Source organism: Erithacus rubecula, assembly GCF_903797595.1.
Source record: "Erithacus rubecula genome assembly, contig: SUPER_Z_unloc_4, whole genome shotgun sequence".
Classification (NCBI taxonomy): Eukaryota; Metazoa; Chordata; class Aves; order Passeriformes; family Muscicapidae; genus Erithacus; species Erithacus rubecula.
The window spans coordinates 1,345,121-1,365,674 of NW_027635670.1; the positions used below are offsets into that span (position 1 = coordinate 1,345,121).

The window sequence follows — 20,554 nt, forward strand, 5'->3', positions numbered from 1 at the left end:
CCTTCTGCAGTCGTATTGCTGTGATTCAGGTGAGTACTCCAGATCCATCTCAAGAAGACACAGCCCTCTTCCCTTGACAGCCATGGGGTACTTGTGGCCACCTCTCACCCAAATCTGAGAAACATTCCTTATTACACAACCAAAAAGGAATGCGTTGGAGGCATAACATAGATATTTAAAAGAAAGCTATTTCAATCCTTCTGAAGCTTTTAAAACTATTAGAACTGGAAGTTCTGGTTCTTTCAGGCCCATTTGGAAGGACATGCTCTGGTTTATGGAAGCTGGGATTTACACAGAGGAAAACAAATGTTAGAAGAATGAAGGTAACTAATACTATATGTTTTTAAAATGTCTTTAAATATAAACACCACCAGAAATGCATGGACATTTCTAACTTTTGTTGTCATTTCTTTAGCATTATTTGTAAAAACAGGGGCATGACACTTATATTACTCTTAGGGGTTTTCTCTTTCAGCATGACACTTGAAACATTTATATAAGTAAATAAATAGTCCCATGAGAAGAGATGTATGTCTGCTTAGCTGTTTTCTGAGCACAGGTGCGAAACAGAAGAGAAAGATATGATAGTAAGCTGCCATACTCCACTCTTGGTTCTCCTCCACAACAAACATTGCCTTAATTTGATTCTCCTTCTGGAGAAGATGCATGTTGGAGTAGCTTGACTGGTGCTGTGATGGAGAAAAGATGTTTAAAATGGTGTATATGAAAGCTGAGTTCTACAACTTGAATAGAGCCTTAACCTAAATGGTGGAAGGAAATGGCTTAAAAGTTAATGGGCACAAAGGAACTGGCTGTCACCTCACCATGGTATGCCAGGACGTCCACACACATAGCTGTGAAAAGAAGAAGAGGCACCAGAAAACACACATATCCTCTCAAACCCTAGATCTGTGGTTTCTTCCTCTCTTTGGAAAAGCCAGAGAGATGCTGCTTGGGCTGTGTAGCAACTGGGTATGCAGGAATTGCCAGGAATTGTAAGGGACAGTATACTGTAGCTAATAAATTCACACCTGTAAGCTCTTAGAAAGATTCACATTCACTTTCCAGATGTATGAAAAATCTTATTTTAAAAGGCTATGCCATCAATTTTATTATTTTACCTTTCTGTCTCTTGAACAGAGTCAGCAGTAATCTCTCTGTATTGTGGCACACTGTCATTCATATCCATGCAGACTTTTCCAACAAATGCTCGTTGACCAAATTTATCTGTTGAGGTGCATTAGAATATAAATCTCAGAATGACTTGTTCACAGAAACCATTACCAAAGTTTTACTGAAATAAAAGTCCAAAGTCCACCCCATCCAGCTTCATTTAAGATGACCAGAATTTATGCTCTTTTCTTGTATCTAACTTAGAAGTGACTTAGAAGTCACTTCATGTGACTTCTAAGGATAAAAAGAAAAAAGGAAACAAGGAAACAAGCAACATTCAAATAGGAGCTGTCTTCCACATTAATACCCAGTTGTATAAATGAGAACTTGATTACTGTAGTTTAACCACAACCAGACTTCCTAATGCAGTATATGAAGATGGCTGTGACACAGAGAATGAGAAATACAAGCATTAAAGTACAGTAGCTGTAGCAGAGGAGTACCTGAAGATGAGAGAAGGCACAAAGACCTCAGCAAAGCATTTCTCCTTAAGGGAACGGCACAAGATTGCTAAGAGGCCTCCCACATACAGTTAAAGGGAGAAATTTCCAGGTTTATTCTATCCTCTTTCTTGAGATTTACCCATGTGAGATGAACAAATCAGAATTCGTGTAAAACGTGCATATAAGATCCAACTCTAAACTGTCAAATGTGTTTCTAAATAGATCTCCTTGTCCACTTTTACTATTTGAGTTGTTTAATGTAATGGCTTCAAAATTTTACTACTAAACCAGAAGGACTAGATAATTTTTTATGAAAACTGAGGGGTTTTATTAAATTTTTCTGCTTTATGAGCTATCTGAGTCTTAAGAAAACCTGCAAGAGCTACAACATTCTGAAACAGCAGGCATCTACAACTGTGAACAGAAGGGAAGGATGAGATTTTGATGCACTTCTCTGATATCAGAGTTGTGTGAAGATTTTTGACACTGATTATCAGCTGAAACCCCAGAGTATCAGGAAATTAATGCACCAACTGGGCCTCCTGTCACTCAGTTCTTTTAAACCTCAAATAACAGAAGGTTAGAAAGGGCAGAGAGCTGCAGCTGGAGAAAAGCCCAGACGACCTAACTCAAGCTCAGCCAGCAGCAGATTTGGGAGTGAAGAGACAAGGAGAAGCAAGAGTAGGATAGAGATGTTTAAGTGAACGTGAGTAAAAAGTGGGGTTTGGGGACACAGTGTGACAGGTACATGAAAAAAAAGCAAATTAGGAGAAAAGCAAATCCCTAGCTAGTCTAAAATTCCTAACATTGTTTCCTTCAACTAAGATAATCCACACAATATCCTTCAGAACTCACTTACTTACCTATAATTTCAGCGAGAAGAAGGGAACTATCTGTGTGAATTGTTGCAAAGTAGCAAGCTGTAGTCGTGCCATTCTTCAGGGTTCGTCTCTAAAAAAAGAAATCAGTTTCAACTGTCTGGGAAAAAAATCAGTAAAGCTGCCAAAATGCAGAACAGGCAGCCTCATTTCAAACTGCAAGAACATTTAGTTATTGTGAAATTTTGCACTGAAGTGGGAATGTTAAAATAAAGACTTTTTAATTTAATAAAACTTTTTTTAAGTCTGAGGGTTAATAAATACAAAAAAATTCCTCACAGAATTTTTGCAATGGCTAAAGCAGTAGAAACCAGTCTATATTCCCTCCCCCAAACTGGAAATACTCTAACTCATATTTAGAAATACAAACAACTAGTCATTTTTGTTATTTCCTACTTGTGAAAGGCTCTCCAATTTTCATGGTGAAGCTGTTTATCTAGTGTTAGCAAAGCAAAGCTTTTGGGGAACATAGTGGTTTTCTTTTAGCAACCTGATCTAGCTGGAAAAACAAGTCAGGTTTTCATGTACCGAAAAACCTTTGTTGTCCCCAAACACAAAGTAACAAACTTTACCGTGAAAGTAACTGAGCACACTGCTCAGATTATGAGCTAATTATTTATCTAATCCACCATTTGAAAGGAAATGGTGGTTGACATCTCTTCATGTTACATTTGGAGAATATAATAGTAAATGACCAGGTATTTTTGTGCAAACTATCCAACTTATCCAACATATATGCTTAAACCATACTTTAGTGTTCTGGTTGCCAAGCAATTTGAGAATTTTTTTCTTTTTCTTTTTCTTTTTTTAATGAGATAGAACATCAATCCAACACAATGTTTGGAAGAAGGCTATAGCTAATTATTTGACAAACATGAAGACAAGCTCTGTCTTCTCCTTACAATAGTGAAATGAAAATCTTTTAGAGTTCCAAAAAAAAGTCTCAAAAATAACAGTGTCATTACTCAAACAAGTTAACTTTGTCTTTCCCAGCTTTTAAAATTCATAATTCTCTACTTCTGAAATCCTAACAACATTGTTAAATTAAATCTAAAAATATTCTGTTTCCAAATCATCAGCACAAACAGAAGGTTCCAGCTAAAAGCAGGAAAAATTCCTTCGGTGAGTATAGAAAGTGTTTGTTGGAAACAGGATTTTGACTTTAAAAATATACTGTGTTTTCATTATGACTTCAAAAGCAAAATGATACTAATGAAAAAACATCTGCTCCATGAAAGTTTAGTCCTGTTTCCAACAGGTGAAGATTATTATTGGCCCCATCAAACACTGCAGAGTGACTGGTATTCTCTATCAGTGGGTGAAGACATTTTCCTGATCCTTTTCTATTCAATTCACATGGGGAGAGCAGAGCCTAACTGTGGTGTTCAGGCTCCCACAACTCACTTCCACCTCTCTCTGGCCGCTGTTTTCCAGATGATATTGTGGCAGGGTGAGTCTCTGGATGTGCTGGGGTCACTCAGCCTGCACTGTAGCAGTGTGCTGGGCACACAGCTCGGAGGCCAGGTCACCTCTATGCTTTAAGCAGCTGAAGGTATGTGTGCTTTGTCACTAGCATTTATGACCAGGCTGCTCCTGCATGTTTTTTCCATGGCAGATGGCAGAAGGTAATTTCTTTTTAAATTTGTGTGGCAAGGAACAGTATAACTATTTATTTCAGATTCGTTATGTTATTATGTTGACAACAGACGCTGTCACAGTAATAGACAAATGCAAGGCAAATTATGTTGGCCAAATAATTTAATCTGTTGAAGATATTTCAGTCCACATATTAAAGGATGAATTTCAGTTACAGGAGAGAACTAGTACTCTGGAATATGACCTAGCTGCTTGTTGTCCATGCAGTGGATCCTAAAGACTTTATAATGCTCAGAAGCAGTCTAGCTCAAGCACAGTCTTTGTCCCACAATACTATAGAGAGACTCCATATAAGGCTTCTGCAGTGAGACATTCCCACTATAAGAACCTCAGCAGCAGCAATGTCTTCCTTTACTACTCCAGAACCTCCCAGATTTGTCATTTTTGAGAAGTATCTTCTCTTTCATGTTCTTTTTGCAGATGGCGAGCTCACGATAGAGCATTTTTGTGCAGAAAAGGAAACATCTCCTGAATTTTATTTTTTTTTTACTATGTTTGCTTACTACTGCATTGAGGTTGTCTGCACCTGCTGGCTATACTAATTCTGACAGTAGATTGAGTGTTGGTCATTGCATTTAGAACAGGTGATAAACAGTTCATTGTTAACTTCATGATTGAATGAACTCTATTGCCATCTACAGCAGAACAAGACTGGAACCAGTAACAGACAATCTTGGTTAGCAATTAGAACAGTGGCTATCTTGGCTTTATCTGGTTTCCATGACAGCAAAACATTCTCTGCTCTTTCTGCTCACCTTCTGAAAACATACCTATATTACACAAAAAGAAATGTCATCAAGTAGGTAAATGTTGTTTGCAGGACTTACAACAACTCTGGTGTACACTTCTTCTGCAAAACCACTGTCCTGGTATTTGGCTTCTGTTGGGAATGTGTAGGAAGTCAACCACTGCAAAAGAGGCAGGTCTACTCTTGTACCAGTAAATGAATACTGAGGGGCATGAATATGTGTATCAACCAATCCTGGCATGAAGAATTCACTAAGGAAAGAAAATAAAATTGTAATAATCCAAAGTGCCTCAAAATTCTCCATGGAAATTAGCTTTGTTTTAAAGAGTATACTTGAGTAAAATCCACCAGAATAAAGGGTAAATAGAGATTAACCTGTGTCTTTCAGCATCAGCCTGTTAACTCCTGCTATACCTGTGCCCATACCCATCTTTTAGTATGAAGCAGTTGAATAACATCATTTACACAGTAAAATACATATATCTAACTGTGAGTGAAAAGAAGTATAAGAGCATGATTAATCTAATTATCTCTAATATTGATCCACCCTAACAAATAAAGGGGAACTGAATTCACAATAAGTAAAATTACTCCACTGTAGAATCCATCTGAAAAAGAGATTTGTACACAGTCTTGTTTCCTACTACAGAATATAGGATATAGATGGAATACCTCCAGTCAATGATATATACAAAATGTGACCTTCTATATGCCAGTTTTCCTCTATATTATTTATATGTCTTTATAGATATATTAAATAAATTAATTTCAAGGCTTAATGGAAGAACAGACACTGTGTCTAAAAATCTAGACACAGACACTGGTGAAAAAAGCTCTGCTTAATATCTTGACAGGAAAGGCATATTTACAATGAAACTTAAAAATACATATTGTGTAATGTTCATGCAATAAGAGATACGAATACATCAACATTACTAGGAAGTTGCTATGGCTATTTTATTTTGGGCTGAAACCCCTTACTTTTCTCTCACTCTTCTTTCCTTCTCCCTGACTACTGAATGAACTGAATTTTTTCTCTTTTTAGCTCCCCTCCATTCTGTTTTCTTGCAGGCTATAAATGCTGAAAACTCCTCCTCAATCTGATCCATATTCTCAGCACCTTCCATTTTTCTCAGGCTATTTCAGATGAAGAAAATATCTAATTACTCATTTATAATGTATGATTAGCCTTTCAGAAAAGCATAACATTTTTTTAACAATTGATTACTAGAGGGATTCTGCAGCTCTCAATTCTAAGCCACAAGTCATTTACAGTGCTACTAAATGAAAAGTGTAGTAGACACAGTCCAAAACTTTTTCACCATAAAGTTAGGAGATTTTACTGGGTGAAGAAAAAAGCTGCAGTAAAGTGAGAAATCAAAAGTTCTGTGTTTAGGTTTAAATCTTCTAATTGTATTAATTTTTATTATGGGACGTGTCAAAGTCCATGCAAATGAGTTTCACATCTGCAGTGTCAGTGTTACCTACATTTACTCTGTCTATACTTTTATGTTAGGCACAACCCACTGCCAACAAAAGGAATATAAAATGTAATATCAAGTAAGAATGGCACTTGGTTCTGTGAGCATAGAAGGGATTATGCCTGAAAATTAAATATGGCATGTTTTTCTGTGTGGTATACATCAGCCAGCAAAATTCAGCCATGTCTGCTGACATGTCAGCAATCCCAAACCAAGGAATGCAAAAAGAAGATGGACTGTCCATCCTCTCAGTCGCATCCAGAGCACAGGCACCTTTGGATAAAGAGCTCTCACCACACTGAAATGGAATTTTGCCCCTTAAATTTATGGGCATCATACAGATTTAATGCACTCCCTGTTAAAATGTATTCCAAAGACTCACTTAATCTCTGTGTAACAACAGAACAAACTCTATTTGCTGAAGTTAATCTTAACAAAACACATACTGTTTACTCAGTTGTCTTATGTCAGATGTTTTGAACCCCCACGTCTTAGCCAGTTGCTCTAGCTGATCAGCTTGTTCCACAAACACAATCTAAAAAAAAAGAAAATACAGTTAAGTACTTTAAACATGCATCCTACATCAGCTTTATGTGAAGGCAAAATAAGTTATATCTTAAAAGCAATTCTACATGCTTATTACAGAGGTGTTAGATTTGCATTTAAACACTTGTTCTTCCTGATTAACAAGCACGATTTTGAAACATCTTCTCTTAATGCACTAAATAACCACACCCACCTGGTAACTTGTAATAAAACAATTAATTCCTTCTCAGGTAATACACAGGCAGAACGGCACAGACCTTAGTGTCCTGCAATGTAAAATCATGCTAGCAGTACAAACTCTTGCTGAGGAGGTGTCTAACAGCCCTACAGGCATGCAAGCACAGCATTCAAACCAGAGGGGTCAAATTACCTGCTTTGCCTATTACTGACTGTCATCAAGCTAAGTATTTTCTAATTTTCTGCTTTTGTTGGTCTTTTCAAATGTTTTTCATTGCCTAGGAGCTGAACTCAACCCCATTTGACTCCTAGAGAACACAGACTCTACTGATGATGAGTTGCTGTTGCCTAGTCAGAATTTTAGCACATTTCCTATTTATTTTTAAATTCCATGATATTTTAGTCTACAACATGACTCTTAGCAGCTGAATTCTCAACTCTTTGATTTTCTGGTCTATCACTAACAGGCATGACAGCTCCACAGGAAACAGACTTTGTGGAGTCTAGGAATGGCAATGCCCACTACAGGCTTCAGGTGGGATCCAGTTTTCCTCACTTGACAGTTTAGAGGACTTGGAAGCCTCCCCTGACCAAAGACTGTCTATCTGAGCTTACAGAAATTCCTGCCTCTAACCACAGCTTCTGCCAGAAATCAATTTATGGTCTTCCAACTCCTTTGGTGTAAGAGCTCATTCCCCTAAGTTCAAGGGAATACTCTTCCTGCTACCAGTATCCTTCTGCTCCTGGGATGATATCCACACTGAGGGCCTGTATCACCCTCATGACAGCAGTTTCTACAGCAAAAAAAAAAAAAAATTAAAAGGCATGACTTAATACTTGTAAAATGGCAACAGGAAGAAACTTAGGAGGAAGAGCAAGAGGACTAAAAAAGCATTGTTTTGCATTTATTTGCTTGCCATTTTTTATGTGTATGTTTCTTTACTGTAGAGATTCATCATTTTCTGGTTTTTTTTTCATAGGCCAAAATAAGCAAAGCTGCTAATCTGTAAAGGCTGCTAAACAGCAGACAAGAAGTTATTAGCTGCCTAGTCTTCTAAATTAATCATGCCTGGTATGATTTACATTGTCTAAAGAACAGATGTTTCACATTTTCATTCAGAAAATTGTTTAAATAATGTCATATAAATAAGTATCACTCTAGCAAAAATTGCAAGATTATTGTATTCCATTAACAGTTCACAAGAAGCAGGACTGTCTTCCATGCAAAGAGGAATACATTCACCTTGATTAACTATATAACTGCAGAAGGCTTGGAATATAGAGCAACTGAAATACCTGATGTGCAATAAAGAAAATATCATTCAGATACTGAAGTCAAAATGGATGCAGAATGAGCAATGTTAGAGCTGCTGGGGGGGAGAGATGGGTGAAGAGGGAGGGAAAAAAAGAGAGAGAGAAAAACATGAAACACCAGATGACAAATTCTGGAAACAGGCGTTGCCATGGAAAAGCAGTGGCTGTTATGTACTCTTAGGGTGCAGAAAAATAAAATAACTTAAATCATGGAAAAAATGAAGAAAATACGTTTCAAGGAAGCTGGATAAATCAATCCTAAACCTGACACCTGACCTATTATGGTTGAATTAGACTATGGGTACATCAGCAAGGCATCTGCATTTTTTTCAAACTTCCCAATGGAATTCCTTAGTCAGCCAAGAGTTGGTCCTTATTGCTTTGGGATGCCTTTCTAATGCTGAATGCTTTAAGCTCTTTGAAATCCTATGCTTGGATATTTGCTCCAGCATTTGCTTGTGCATTCAAGGTAACCAACTGGATTCACAGTTCTTTAAATTAGTTCTGCACCTCAACACTGTAGAAGCAAGAAGAAATTCTATAGCAGAGTCACTACAGAATCAAGAGAAGTGCACAAGACTAAGAACTTCAGCTTTAAAAAAGGAAGTCAAGGAGAATAACTGGCACTTTGGGAAAGGTATATTGCAAAGCACAGCACCAGTGGCTGCTAACGCCATTGTCCAAACAGGTTCTCACGTTTTACTCATGTATTGGGGTTAAAGTATCCAAAGATCAGGGGTAAAGATCTCCCTGCACTTGTGACAAACTCAGGCCTCTTGTTGATCAACTAAACTGTGCATCAACCCTAATGCAGCACACCCTGGGTGACTTCAAGCACCACAGCACAAATATTTTGCTAATGAGAGTGGAAAGTGAATGGCACTGGCTGAAGTAGCATGGTTTGTTTGGATCCAACAGTATGTGTCTTACTTTGCCTCTGGCTATGACATTCATAGATGAACATGAGAAGGGGTCTATCCCTCTTTCCCTCCCACGTGCTCTCCTCCCTCCCTGTTCCCACAGTTATTCAATTGCTTTTTCCAATAGAGAAATGATGCTATTGCTTGCCTAGTTCCCAAAACTGCAATGTGAGGCTAAATGAGAGACAAGAGCATTTGCTGGAGCCAGGTGCTAAAGCCTGCTGAGACAGGCTAAGCCATGAACTCCAGATGGATGTTGGTACCTTGGTCCCTTCCTCCTTGTACAGCTGGCACATGTCCACTCACTGTTCACTATAAGTCCTTATTCCACAACTTTTGCTCTTTTCATGACTTTCACAAGGGCTTTTAGCTCAATACTTTTTTCTATTTACTTTATATTCTACTCACCTTGGATAATTACACCAACATTTCAATAACAACTCACATTTTGTACCTCTGTCCGTATTTTTTACCCTGAGGAATTCTGGCCTTTCTCTTTGCTGCTCCTCAAGAGAGACACTACACTGCTCTGCAAACCACTCAGTTAAACATGGTCCTTGCTTTGCTAACTTGATGATAATTTGGGTTTTTTTACCCAAAAACAATGCTTTTCTTCATAAAACTTCCTTTTCACCAGGGGCAAAGCAGAGAGACATGACATTTTAAATCCCTTGGAGGACATACAGGGACTCACACTGCAAAACAGGACCCAGTTGTACATGCAAGCTCTTACACACAGTGTCAGAGACCATGCAAAATTTTTACATGATGGAGTCAGCAACAATGAGGCAAAAGAACCTGTTTAGTTAAGTTTACATATTTGGGAGGAAAACAGAAGCAATTTTGTGTAAATTTGAAATAACAAAGGTAAGTAATTTTCTAATCACTATGTCTTTCTTGAAAAGCCTAGTCTTCTGTGATTCCAGTGGTTGTTCTGGATGAGATGACATTATGAGTAACAGGAAGAGAAGAGAGTATATGGGATATTCACTGGAATACTAAAATGTCAAGAATTTGTAATAGAAGGAGAATAGAATAAAATAAAAGTGCTTGTCACTTTATTCTGGTGGGAAATTTATTTTTGGAAGATAGTGTTTTAATGGATTAAAAAAAAAAAAAAACTTCTGCCAATTTATACAAGGAAAATGGTATACTGTGAATCCTTGTTCCCTAGGAGAAGGAGAGAGAATAAGTGAAAGCACAGATCCCTAGGTGTAGCTTACTAAGGAATCTCTTTTTCAGGAAAATCACTAAAAAACCCTTGATTTCCTATGGATGCTGTGTAGAAACAGTTTTCCAGAAATTGACATTAAAAAGAGCAGGATGGGGTAAGAATTTCTGTCTTCTGCACCTGAGTTACACCAGCCAAATATTTTTTTCATTTAAATCTATTGTTTTAGTGAACACCAGCCAATACATAACTCTGCAAGTTTTTAGTCCCCTCCTGTTCATCAAAATACAGCTCCTCACAGATTGTGATACACCTTGCACCAGACTCCTCAACAGCTATAAAAGAGCTGTCTTGAAACAGACCCTCATGGACCTGTGTGAATAGAGAAAATAAATGCTGTTAGGGCTCAAAATGTGCTTTGCACAGATTTCAAATGTTACTGAAGCCTGACACACTGAAGCCTGTTATTTAGCCACAAGAAAGAAAATCACTTTTTAAAATTTTACATGGGGCGCCCATATATGTTATTGAGTCTACAAGAAATCACCAGCCTACTTACACAACCTGCACTATGAAACTGAGTTTCAAGTCTGATACTGTCAAGGGAATGACACTGCTTCCCTGCCAGACTCTCGCCTGCATTATCAGTAAGTGCAATGCTTGTTTTAAGCTTGGCTCATACTGCTGAAATACCCAACATCACCATCTTTCTAACTATTTATGGGTATACACTGTGGGGTTTGTGGGGTTTTTTGTTGGGTTTTTTGGTTTTTGGTTTTTTTTTTTTTTTTTTTTGGTGGGTTGGTTGGGATTTGTTTTTGGGGGGGGGGGGTGATTTGTGACAAGAAGACAAAAAAGCCTCCTTTAGACGGCTGTGCAGCGGGTGCACAGCTATTATTCACCATCAATGTTCAGATACCTCGAGAATAAAGAAGCAGCTTGTGAAACTGAAAGAAAACAGAGAATCTGAAAGAATGCCAGGTCTAGTCGCGCTGCTGTTCCGGCAACGCTCAGCACACCTCAAAAACAGATTTGCGCCAGCTGCAGACTCGTGCCGAGGAGACGCTCCATCCCGGTTACCTCCAGCTCCCGCAAAGTGCGAAATCCCTTTTCCGCGGCGCCTGCCCCGGCAAGGCAGGAGCGCGGAAATGTTCCCATGCCCGCGCAGACCGGCCCTGCCCTCGCCACCCCGGGCGCCCCGGGGCCGCGGGTCACGGTCCCGCCGCTGCGGACCCGCCGGGGGCACCGGGAGCGACCGCCGGGCATCCCGCCGCCCGCCACACCCCGCCCGAGCCCCCCACTCACTGTCCCGTTATCGTCCACCCCCAGAAGGTGTCCGTGGAGGATCTCCATGGGCGCCGAGGCGCTGGAGTGCACGAAGGTCCCCTTGAAGACGTGGGCGAGCGGCGGGCGCTGCGGGGAGCCCATGGCGGCGGCGGGCTGGGCGGGCTGGGCGCTGCCACTCCGCGGGCTGCCTCCCCCCGGTGTCTCCCGGTGCCGCCGGCGGCTTCCTGGAGCTGTCACCATTTCCCCACCCCCTGGTGACTTTCTTTACGGGGAGTGGTTTCGGCGCAAGGAGGGCGGGAGGCCGCGCCGCGCCCTTCGCCTCCCCCCGGGCGGTGCGCGGGATGCCCTCGGCGCCCGGGCTGGTGCCCTTGCCGGCCGTGTGCCCCTTCCCGGCAAGGACGCCAAGCACAGGAGAGATGCCCGCTGCGTCCTGGGGTCCCTGGGAAAGCCGTGAGAGATTGGACAAGGTGTCTGGTAGCGTTTTACGAGTGTCTGGCAACTCGCTTTTGCAACCAGCCTGCGGGTTGTAACCTCTCGCAGAAGTTTAATTTACAGTAGGATTTGTAGGTTGGAAAAGACCTTTAAGACCTTCAAATGTAAGATTGCCTCGCCAGTTCTCGGCCTCTGTACTGGACATTAGAAGAGCATAGGAGTAGAGAATAGATGCTATGGTACCAGAATTTCCAGAAGCAGACAGCCTCATTCAATGGAGATGGTCTTCAGAAAAAGAGAAAACAGCCTATGGAAAATGAAAGGCAGAGAAAAATAAGCTTTGCAAACGCAGAGAAATGTGTCCCCAGAGTGACTGTTCTGCTACAGTGACCTAAGTCAAAGTACATAAAGTACACATCCTAAGAGGATCGCTGTTGAGAGTGCTGGAATAAGGCTTCACAAAGGCAGAATTGTGTCCATCAAGGATAACACCCCGAATGTCCTCTGGATTCATGTTTGAAGTCACCTCTATTCATCAACTTGTCGAGTAACAAATGAACTTGGCACCAAGGGCACTGACACACCACTCTCAACGCTTCATTGGGAAGTTTGTCATTACATGGTTTATCATTAAAAGACCTTTGCACTCACCATTGTGCTGACAGTATACAAATGCATGGCAGATCCTCTTTCCTACAAATTCTCCAGACTAATGGTGGGAGGAAAGAGAAACACAGCAGGAAAGTACAGAATAAATTTAATTTTAGTCTGCTATGGGCAAGTCATCAGCCTCTATCTTGCCTTCTTTGCAATGTGTTATGTTACTGAGAATGAAGTTAAAAAAGTATTAGATTTATTGATACCAGTGGGATGTTCTTATGTGGATTTTGAGATCAGCTTAGTCAGGCAATAAAGTCTGCTAGAAAAAAAGGAAAAAATAGGCATGTGAAAGTGACTTTTACTTACTTATATTGGCAATTCTTGTGAGAGGTCTTGCAGTTTAAGAAAACTCACAATAACATAAAAATGGGTATTTAAGACACTCAGCAGTTTTTTATTGTATTTCTAGAATTTTTCACGTAATAAAATAGCACACAAAACAGATCACAAGTCTTGTAGATTGACTAGTTTGGAGAAGAAACTGGCATAAAAATCTTTTGTGCAGGTCAGACTATTTAAAACACAGTAACACTTTCTCTTTCTTTGAAAAGAAGAGTAATAAATTTTTACTAAAATAACACCAGAAATCTTCTTGATTAGTACTTGCAAAAACCCCACTCGCAAAGTTGTTTCTCAGGGTGATGCTGCTGTGGTCGTGAAGGCTGAAGCTGAAATAAGCTGTTTTCCAAGCTATTACCACAGACAAGGAACATTGTCTTTTGCAGCAGGAAGGGGTGGGACAAAGGCTGGTTTTGCAACTCGCTAATAAATTGAGTGGAGATGAGAAATAGGGCGAAGGGACCAAGCCCTGCAGCGGTAAATTCACTTTGTTCCTCCTGTGAAGAGCGAAGTGCAAACAACTTTTCCCGGCAGCAGCTGCTGCTCCACGGGACTTGCCTTTGCCCTGGCGGCAGCAGGCAGCACAAGAGCTCGAGATTTGGTGCCAAAAGCTGCAGTAACCAGATTTGCATGAAGTGAAGCACACAGCTGTCCTAGGGTAGCACACTGGAGAGGTCAACCAAGGGAGCTGCTGCTACCAAACTCATCTACCCTGCTGTTCAAAATTATATTCATCTGAGATCAGTGTCCCTGAGGAACCTATTGGCTGTGGCTGGTGGGGAAGGGGGCTGCTCCTGGGAATCTCTGACTGCTTCAACTCTGGTTTTCCATTAAAAACCTCGGAGATTGCCTCCGGCTTCCTTACGAAAAGAAGTGCAGTGATCTGAGTAAAGTGTAATCCAGGCAGTATTTATGCAAGACAAGAAAACCAAAACTATGGACCATCTCTCTCATTAGCACTTTTAGGGAGAAATGTCAATAACAAACACTGCTTATGATTTTTTTAAAATTTTATTTTAATTTTTGGCTTCAGTGTGCTCCAAACACTCTGAAGCTATACAATTTCCTTGTCAAAAGAGCTGTCAAAAAGAGGTCTCTTCTCCCTTTTGCAGCTGTCATGTGAGAAAGTATGGGAACTGTGGAAAACTGCTGGTGGAAGAATAGTTAGCACGCTTTCCTCCTCCCAGAATTTTTTTGGTTTTTAGTTTACATCCAGTTGCATACACATGCCCTAGATACTTGCATGAGGCAAGGTGAGACCTTGGCCAACTATGAAAAACTGAGTCATTGTTCCAAAATGTTGTAAGGCTGAAACAGGTTTAGTTTTTCTGGGATAAACTGGGATAGGCACTTTCTGGAATAGAAGTGTAATGCTCTGTTGTGACTCTTACATAATAATTAAGGAGTAACTCTTTTTTTTTTTTTTTTTTTTTTTTTCCCAAAATAGCTGATGGTCTGGAGAGAGAAATTTAGCTTCTTATAAACTATGCAATGGGTGTTCTTTTAATAGCATTTTATGTTACCATACACGTGTTAATGCATTTAATAATTAATTGTGTGTACTTTGCTCTAATACTCTTTTTTAAAAAACTCTGTCTCATTATTCAGTAGCTTATCAGACTCTCTATATCTTCTAAAACACTGACTTCTAGGCAATTTTAGAGATATGTCTTTAGTTGAGTCCTAAAGCCAAATATATTCAGGATTAGAGGAATAATAATCCAATGTGTTTCTAGGAGCACAAGGACAGATTTTAACAGAATAAGAGTGCCTTTATTTCCTTAATACTTTCACTTTCTGATCTTTTCTTCACTTGTCACACTGTATCAAGGAAGAATTCAATTACTCAACCTAAAGCCTCAGAGCACCTAAATTGACCCTGCAACATGTGAGAAATATAAGAAAAAGAAACCTGCTTCTCCCCACTGCCTTTGAAAAGTAATAATAGGGTACTTGGTGCCAACAAGAAACTCCACTGTCATGAGCCTGTTATGGCCAGTGCCTGTGCAGCCTGACTGCCAGGATATGGGAAATATTACTCTGATCTGTCAATGAATGTTATTACAGCATTTATAATCAAAATGGACCTTGTCCATAATTTGTAACATAGCAACTAGTTAAGTGGAGAGGAAAAAAATACAGTTGATTTATCTGCCAATAATCAATTTTTTTCCTGTATAACAAAGAGCTGATTAGGAAGGTACACAATCCTAGGGATTATTAAAAAAAAAAAAAAAAAAAAAAAAAAAAAAAAAAAGCATAATAAATACCTACTCTCAAGTAAGGAATTAAGCTGGGAACTAGATTTTAAAAGCTGTATATAATCAGAATATGTTATATTGCTTAACTTTTCCAACTCCATTTGAAAGTGAAAATTACCACAATCAAAAAGAATATGAAGCAATTACCATAAACACAACCTCTTTGTCATTTACTAGTGCAAATATTCACTCTGCAGGTCCCAACTAGGGCTCTCAGCCTTTCATACCCAAGTCTACAAAGCTTGGGAAGGCAGGGCTCAGACACTGCTGCAGTGCTGGAATTACCTTCTGATATTCCCTATCTCCTAAAGAGGCCAGTACTGTCATAGTACTGTCATAAAATATCCCATCACTAGAACTTAGAAATGGCACATTCTGCTTGCTCACAGATACATAATTAATAAAAGCACATATTGGCTCATGTAGTTCCTACACTCCTGAAGTTTTTCTGCTTTACTGCCAAGACTTGTTCATAGCAGGAATTGTATTAACTAAGCCAGAAAAATTCTTAAGAAGAGACAGGAAATGCTACAAAAATATCAGTAAAACTCATCTCTCACTAGAAATACAAGCATGAATGAGTGAAATATGTCAGAAGATTTTGTTGACAATTTTTTTTGTATTTCTCACAAGATGATAAATCAATGAGGATAAAAGAGCATGACTGTGCTTGGTGGACTTACCTTTGATCATGTTAGAAGAGAATACAGTAGAATTTGTGCATCTGCTGTTAACAGAGCTTTACAGGAAAAAATATGCCCTGGCTTGCTATTATTGCCTGAGAACTGATAAACTGTATCCTTTTTAGTGGAATTACATGGTATGGTGGTGCCAACATATGTTATAGAATAGGATCAGCTCACCTTTGGCCATGGCTATGTCATAAACCACTGTAAGTTCAAAGAAGACTCTGTTGTTAGTCTTGTTTTTGTGCTTAAAACCAATAAAACCAGTTAATAATCTCCAACATACTATCAGTGATGATTTCTCTAACTTTGCATTGCAAAAAGGAAGATTAAACACTTTAGATATGTAGTCACAAATAAGTTGTTGTAAGGAATTGCAATGAGGTGCTACAATTTATTCTGCTATATTGCTGTCCACACCTGAACACTTTTTCTGCTTTATCAAAGAGCAAATTCCACCAATGCTGGACTTAATTTTCTTTTAGGGTGATTTGTGAACTCTGAACCATGTTGAATAGTCTAATTCCCAGAGGTAATTAATAGTCCATGCATCCAAACCTATTCCTGTAAAATCACTTAATAATTGCAATTTATTGACCAGCAGTTGCATTTCTAAGCTGGTTGAAGGATCTCTTCAAGTGTGACAGCATTCACTAAAGTAGCTAAATCATCATGAGATATTTTGTGATCAGGAAGTCTATAGAAATATAAAAGTAATATCACAGTATTATTAGTTCATCACTTCATTCCAGAAGATAGTAAAACACAACTATATAAACTATGAGAACCTACAAAATGACTGAACACTTATTGAATTCCAATTGTGATAGTGATGTATTTGCACTGAATTAACTAACTTCCTTTTTCCAGGTACATAGTTTAATGGATTACCAGTTCTGGAATTAAAAAGGAATTTATTTCTGTTACTTTGCATCCAAAGCAGGATTTTAAAGCCATCTAAAAGTGGTAGCCTAAAATTTGAGACTTACTTACCACTTATTCCCCCAAAAGGCAAATATATGCAACAAGTGGGGAAAAGTGGAGTTTTCATCACTTAAAGGCTGATCATAATGTTCTTTCTTTCACTACCTCTTCCAAACCTCACCCTTTTTTATAAGAGTTTCATGAGATGCTGCTTGCCTAGTAAGAAGCATTATAGCTACTGGTCAGTACCCTCTGTAGAGACCACATGGATATGAAAAAATGTGATTGCCTACAGCTGGAAAATGACAGACGTGGATACACCTAATTTTCTCTGTGTTCATTTCATCAGTCCTTGGTTTTGTCTACATTTTGCTTAGTTATTCAGAGGGTTTTTGATAGTGTAATTCTTTCTCATAAAACCACTGTTTTTTCTTCCTTGCTGACTCTTCAGCACTCAATCATATAAGCTGAAGTAGTACAAATATGTGTCATCTAGACACCTAATAAATGTGTTTTTGTTGGCAGTTTGAGCAGTCTGAGTTGCACATTCAAATTCCTTTTCCAAGTTGTGTTTGTTTTTCTGGTAGTAGACTTGTCTTGTATCTACATTTCAAGTAATGCCGTGTCTGCTTGTGAACACCAGTTTTGTGCTTGCCATGGTTTTCCTCTTGGTTGAAGGGAAATAATGGTGACTGCATGCAGGAAACCACAAAAGAAATTCTCCTTCTGAAGTCTGTATGCAAGGTCCTCCAGTAATTTTCTTTTTTGTACTTGCACAGTTTTCCCTTAGCAAAGATTAGGAATACTGGGATGTTTCTACAGAAATCTGCTTTCACACATAATCTGTAAATTTATTCAGAGAGGAATCATGAGTGTATTGAGTGTAGATACTGGATATGGATATGTAAAATCTGTGGTTTTGGTATGGATACATTGGGTATGGACACAGGTATGGACACCCGGTGCATTTGATGGCCCTCAGCTAATGTCAAATCATTTGCTGGTAAACACAACTTGGGTATGCAATTCTAGAGCCACAACAGATAGCATTAATTCAGGCTTCTACCACAGAACCACAGAATGAGTTATGTTGGCAAAAATCTCTGAGATCAAATCCAACCCTCTGACCAAACACTACCATGTCAAACAGACCTAGGCACCAAGTGCCATGCCCACGCCTTCCTTAAACACCTCCAGAAACGGTGACTCCATCACCTCCCTGGACATTTCATCCCAATCACCCTTTCTGCGAAGAAATTCTTCCTAATGCCCAATCTAAAGCTCCCCTGGCTCAGTTTAAGACTGTGTTTTCTGGTCTGGTTGCTGGTTGCCTGGGAGAAGAGGCTGACCCCCATCCTGCTTGGTCCTCCTTCCAGGTAGTTGTGGAGAATGGTAAGGTCTCCCCTCAGCCTCCTTTCATCCAGACAAAATACCCTTAGCTCCCTCAGCTGCTCCTCATAGGACTTGTACTCCATAACCTTCACCCATTTCATTGCCCTTCTCTGGACCTATTCCAACACCTCAAAGTCCTTCCTGAGCTGAGTGGCTCAGAAATGAACACAGGGTTTGAGATGCAGCCTCATCAGTATCAAGCACAGGAGGAAATCACTTCCCTAGTTCTGCTCACCACCACCTGTAACACCAGGATGCCACTGGCCTTCTTGGCCTCCTGGGCACACTCTGGCTCATGCCCAGCTGCCTGTCAAACATTACCCACAGGGGCTTTTCCCTGGGCCATTTTCCAGCCACCCCATCCCCAGCCTGTAGGACTGCACAGGAGTGTTGTGGCCAAGGTTAAGATGCCACACTTGGCCTTGTTGAACCTCATGCCACTGGTCTCAGCCTGTCCAGGTGCCTCTGGGGGCCCTTCCTGCACTTCAGCAGATCAACACTTTGAATCATGGCAATAGGTAAGGTGGGAGCCTTTAGCCATTGAGAGCACTGTCTCACACAACATCTTTGTTGATAAGTTAGAGAGGCGTGCTTCAGTGAGGAACTACCAGATAGATAAGAAGCTGGCTTGATGACTGTATCCAAAGACTTGCTATTATTACCTCAATATCCAAAGGAGATCCCTAACACGTGGCACTCCTCAGGGAACTGTGTCTTTATTAATGACAGGAACAGTGGATTGAGTGCATTCTCAGCAGGCCTGCAGATGACACTAAGGTGAGTTGTGCAGCTGTTGCTCTGAAGGGATGGGATGCCATCCAGAAGGACCTTGACAGACTTGAGGACAGGCACAATGTGAACCTCATGAAGTTCACAGTTGATTTGAGCAGTCACCAGCATCAGCAAAGGCTGTGAATTGAGAGCAGCCCTGCATGATTTGGGCATATTGGTAGATGAAAAGTTAGATATGAATCTGCTGCATGCCCTTTCAGCCCTGAGAGCCAATTGTATGCTGGGCTATGTAGATGGTTCAGACACCCCTTTAGGGCCCCCTTGGAACTTTCTCCCCTAAGATAAGAAATCCTTCCTTAGGATGACTCATGCTAGAGAAATCTTCACTCCCCTGTAGACCCCCATGTTATCTTTTAGAGCTTTTATTGGTCTTTTTATTTTCTAGGTAATTGGTCACCCCTCATCAAACTTGTGCCCCAGAACCTTTCCAGCACACCTGCCCTTCTCTAGACATGCTCCAGCACCTCTAAGTTTTTCTTACAGTTGGTGGCCCAGAACTGGGCACTGGACTTGAGGTGTGGCCTCAGCAGGGCAGGATACAGGGGGACAGTCCTTCCCTGGTCCTGATAGCTGCACTATTGCTGATCCAGACCAGGATACCACTGCCTTTCTGGCCACTGAGCACACACAGGCCTATGTTCCTCTGTCAAACAGCATCCCCAAGCCCTTTCCTGGCATCAGTTTTCCAGCCACTCTGCCCCAGCCTATGGCAGAGAGACTGTTCTGACCCAGGAGCTGGACCCAGCACTCAGCTGTGTTGAACCTCATGCAGTTGGCCTCAACCCAAGTGAATGCATGAATATTACCACATTCAAATTTGTTCTTAGATATGTTTTATTGCCTTGCACTATTCAAGGATTGTTATGGTTTACACAATAAGTTTTATTCAGGCTTCCTTAAAACCTCCAGTAAATTTTCCAATTTTGTTAAATGTGATTTTCAGTTTTTCACATTAGTGACACAGACAAGTCCTTTGCCATTCAAGTTTTAAGCTGAGACACTAAACACAAGACTGTTAAACTGTGATGTGTTCCATAGCTGTTCTTTTCATTCATCTATACAGCTGAATTTTGTATAAACAAGAGTCAGCTATGATCCTACAGTCTGATGATTTATGTAATATGCACCACTGGCAACACCTTGTGTATATTTATTTAAATATCTCCAGGAAGACCTTGATTAATAATTTGCCAATAGTAGAGAGTTTGTTATGGTCTTCATTAAGATGTGCCAAACTATTTTCATTGATAACCACCTTTCCTGGGGAAAAAAAA

General features: G+C 40.0%; 1 protein-coding gene across 1 annotated transcript in view; it reads right to left on the reverse strand.

The window, feature by feature from the left end:
• Window positions 1-12,050, reverse strand: part of GDA (guanine deaminase) — a 29,454-nt gene extending 17,404 nt beyond the window's left edge. The window contains exons 1-5 of the mRNA XM_079331475.1: window positions 11,813-12,050; window positions 6,826-6,914; window positions 4,978-5,149; window positions 2,480-2,567; window positions 1,122-1,227 (exon numbers count right to left, since the gene is read on the reverse strand). Coding sequence (XP_079187601.1) covers window positions 1,122-1,227; window positions 2,480-2,567; window positions 4,978-5,149; window positions 6,826-6,914; window positions 11,813-12,034 — 677 coding nt within the window. The 5' untranslated portion in view covers window positions 12,035-12,050. The remainder of the gene's footprint in view (window positions 1-1,121; window positions 1,228-2,479; window positions 2,568-4,977; window positions 5,150-6,825; window positions 6,915-11,812) is intronic.
• Window positions 12,051-20,554: the final 8,504 nt, after the last annotated feature.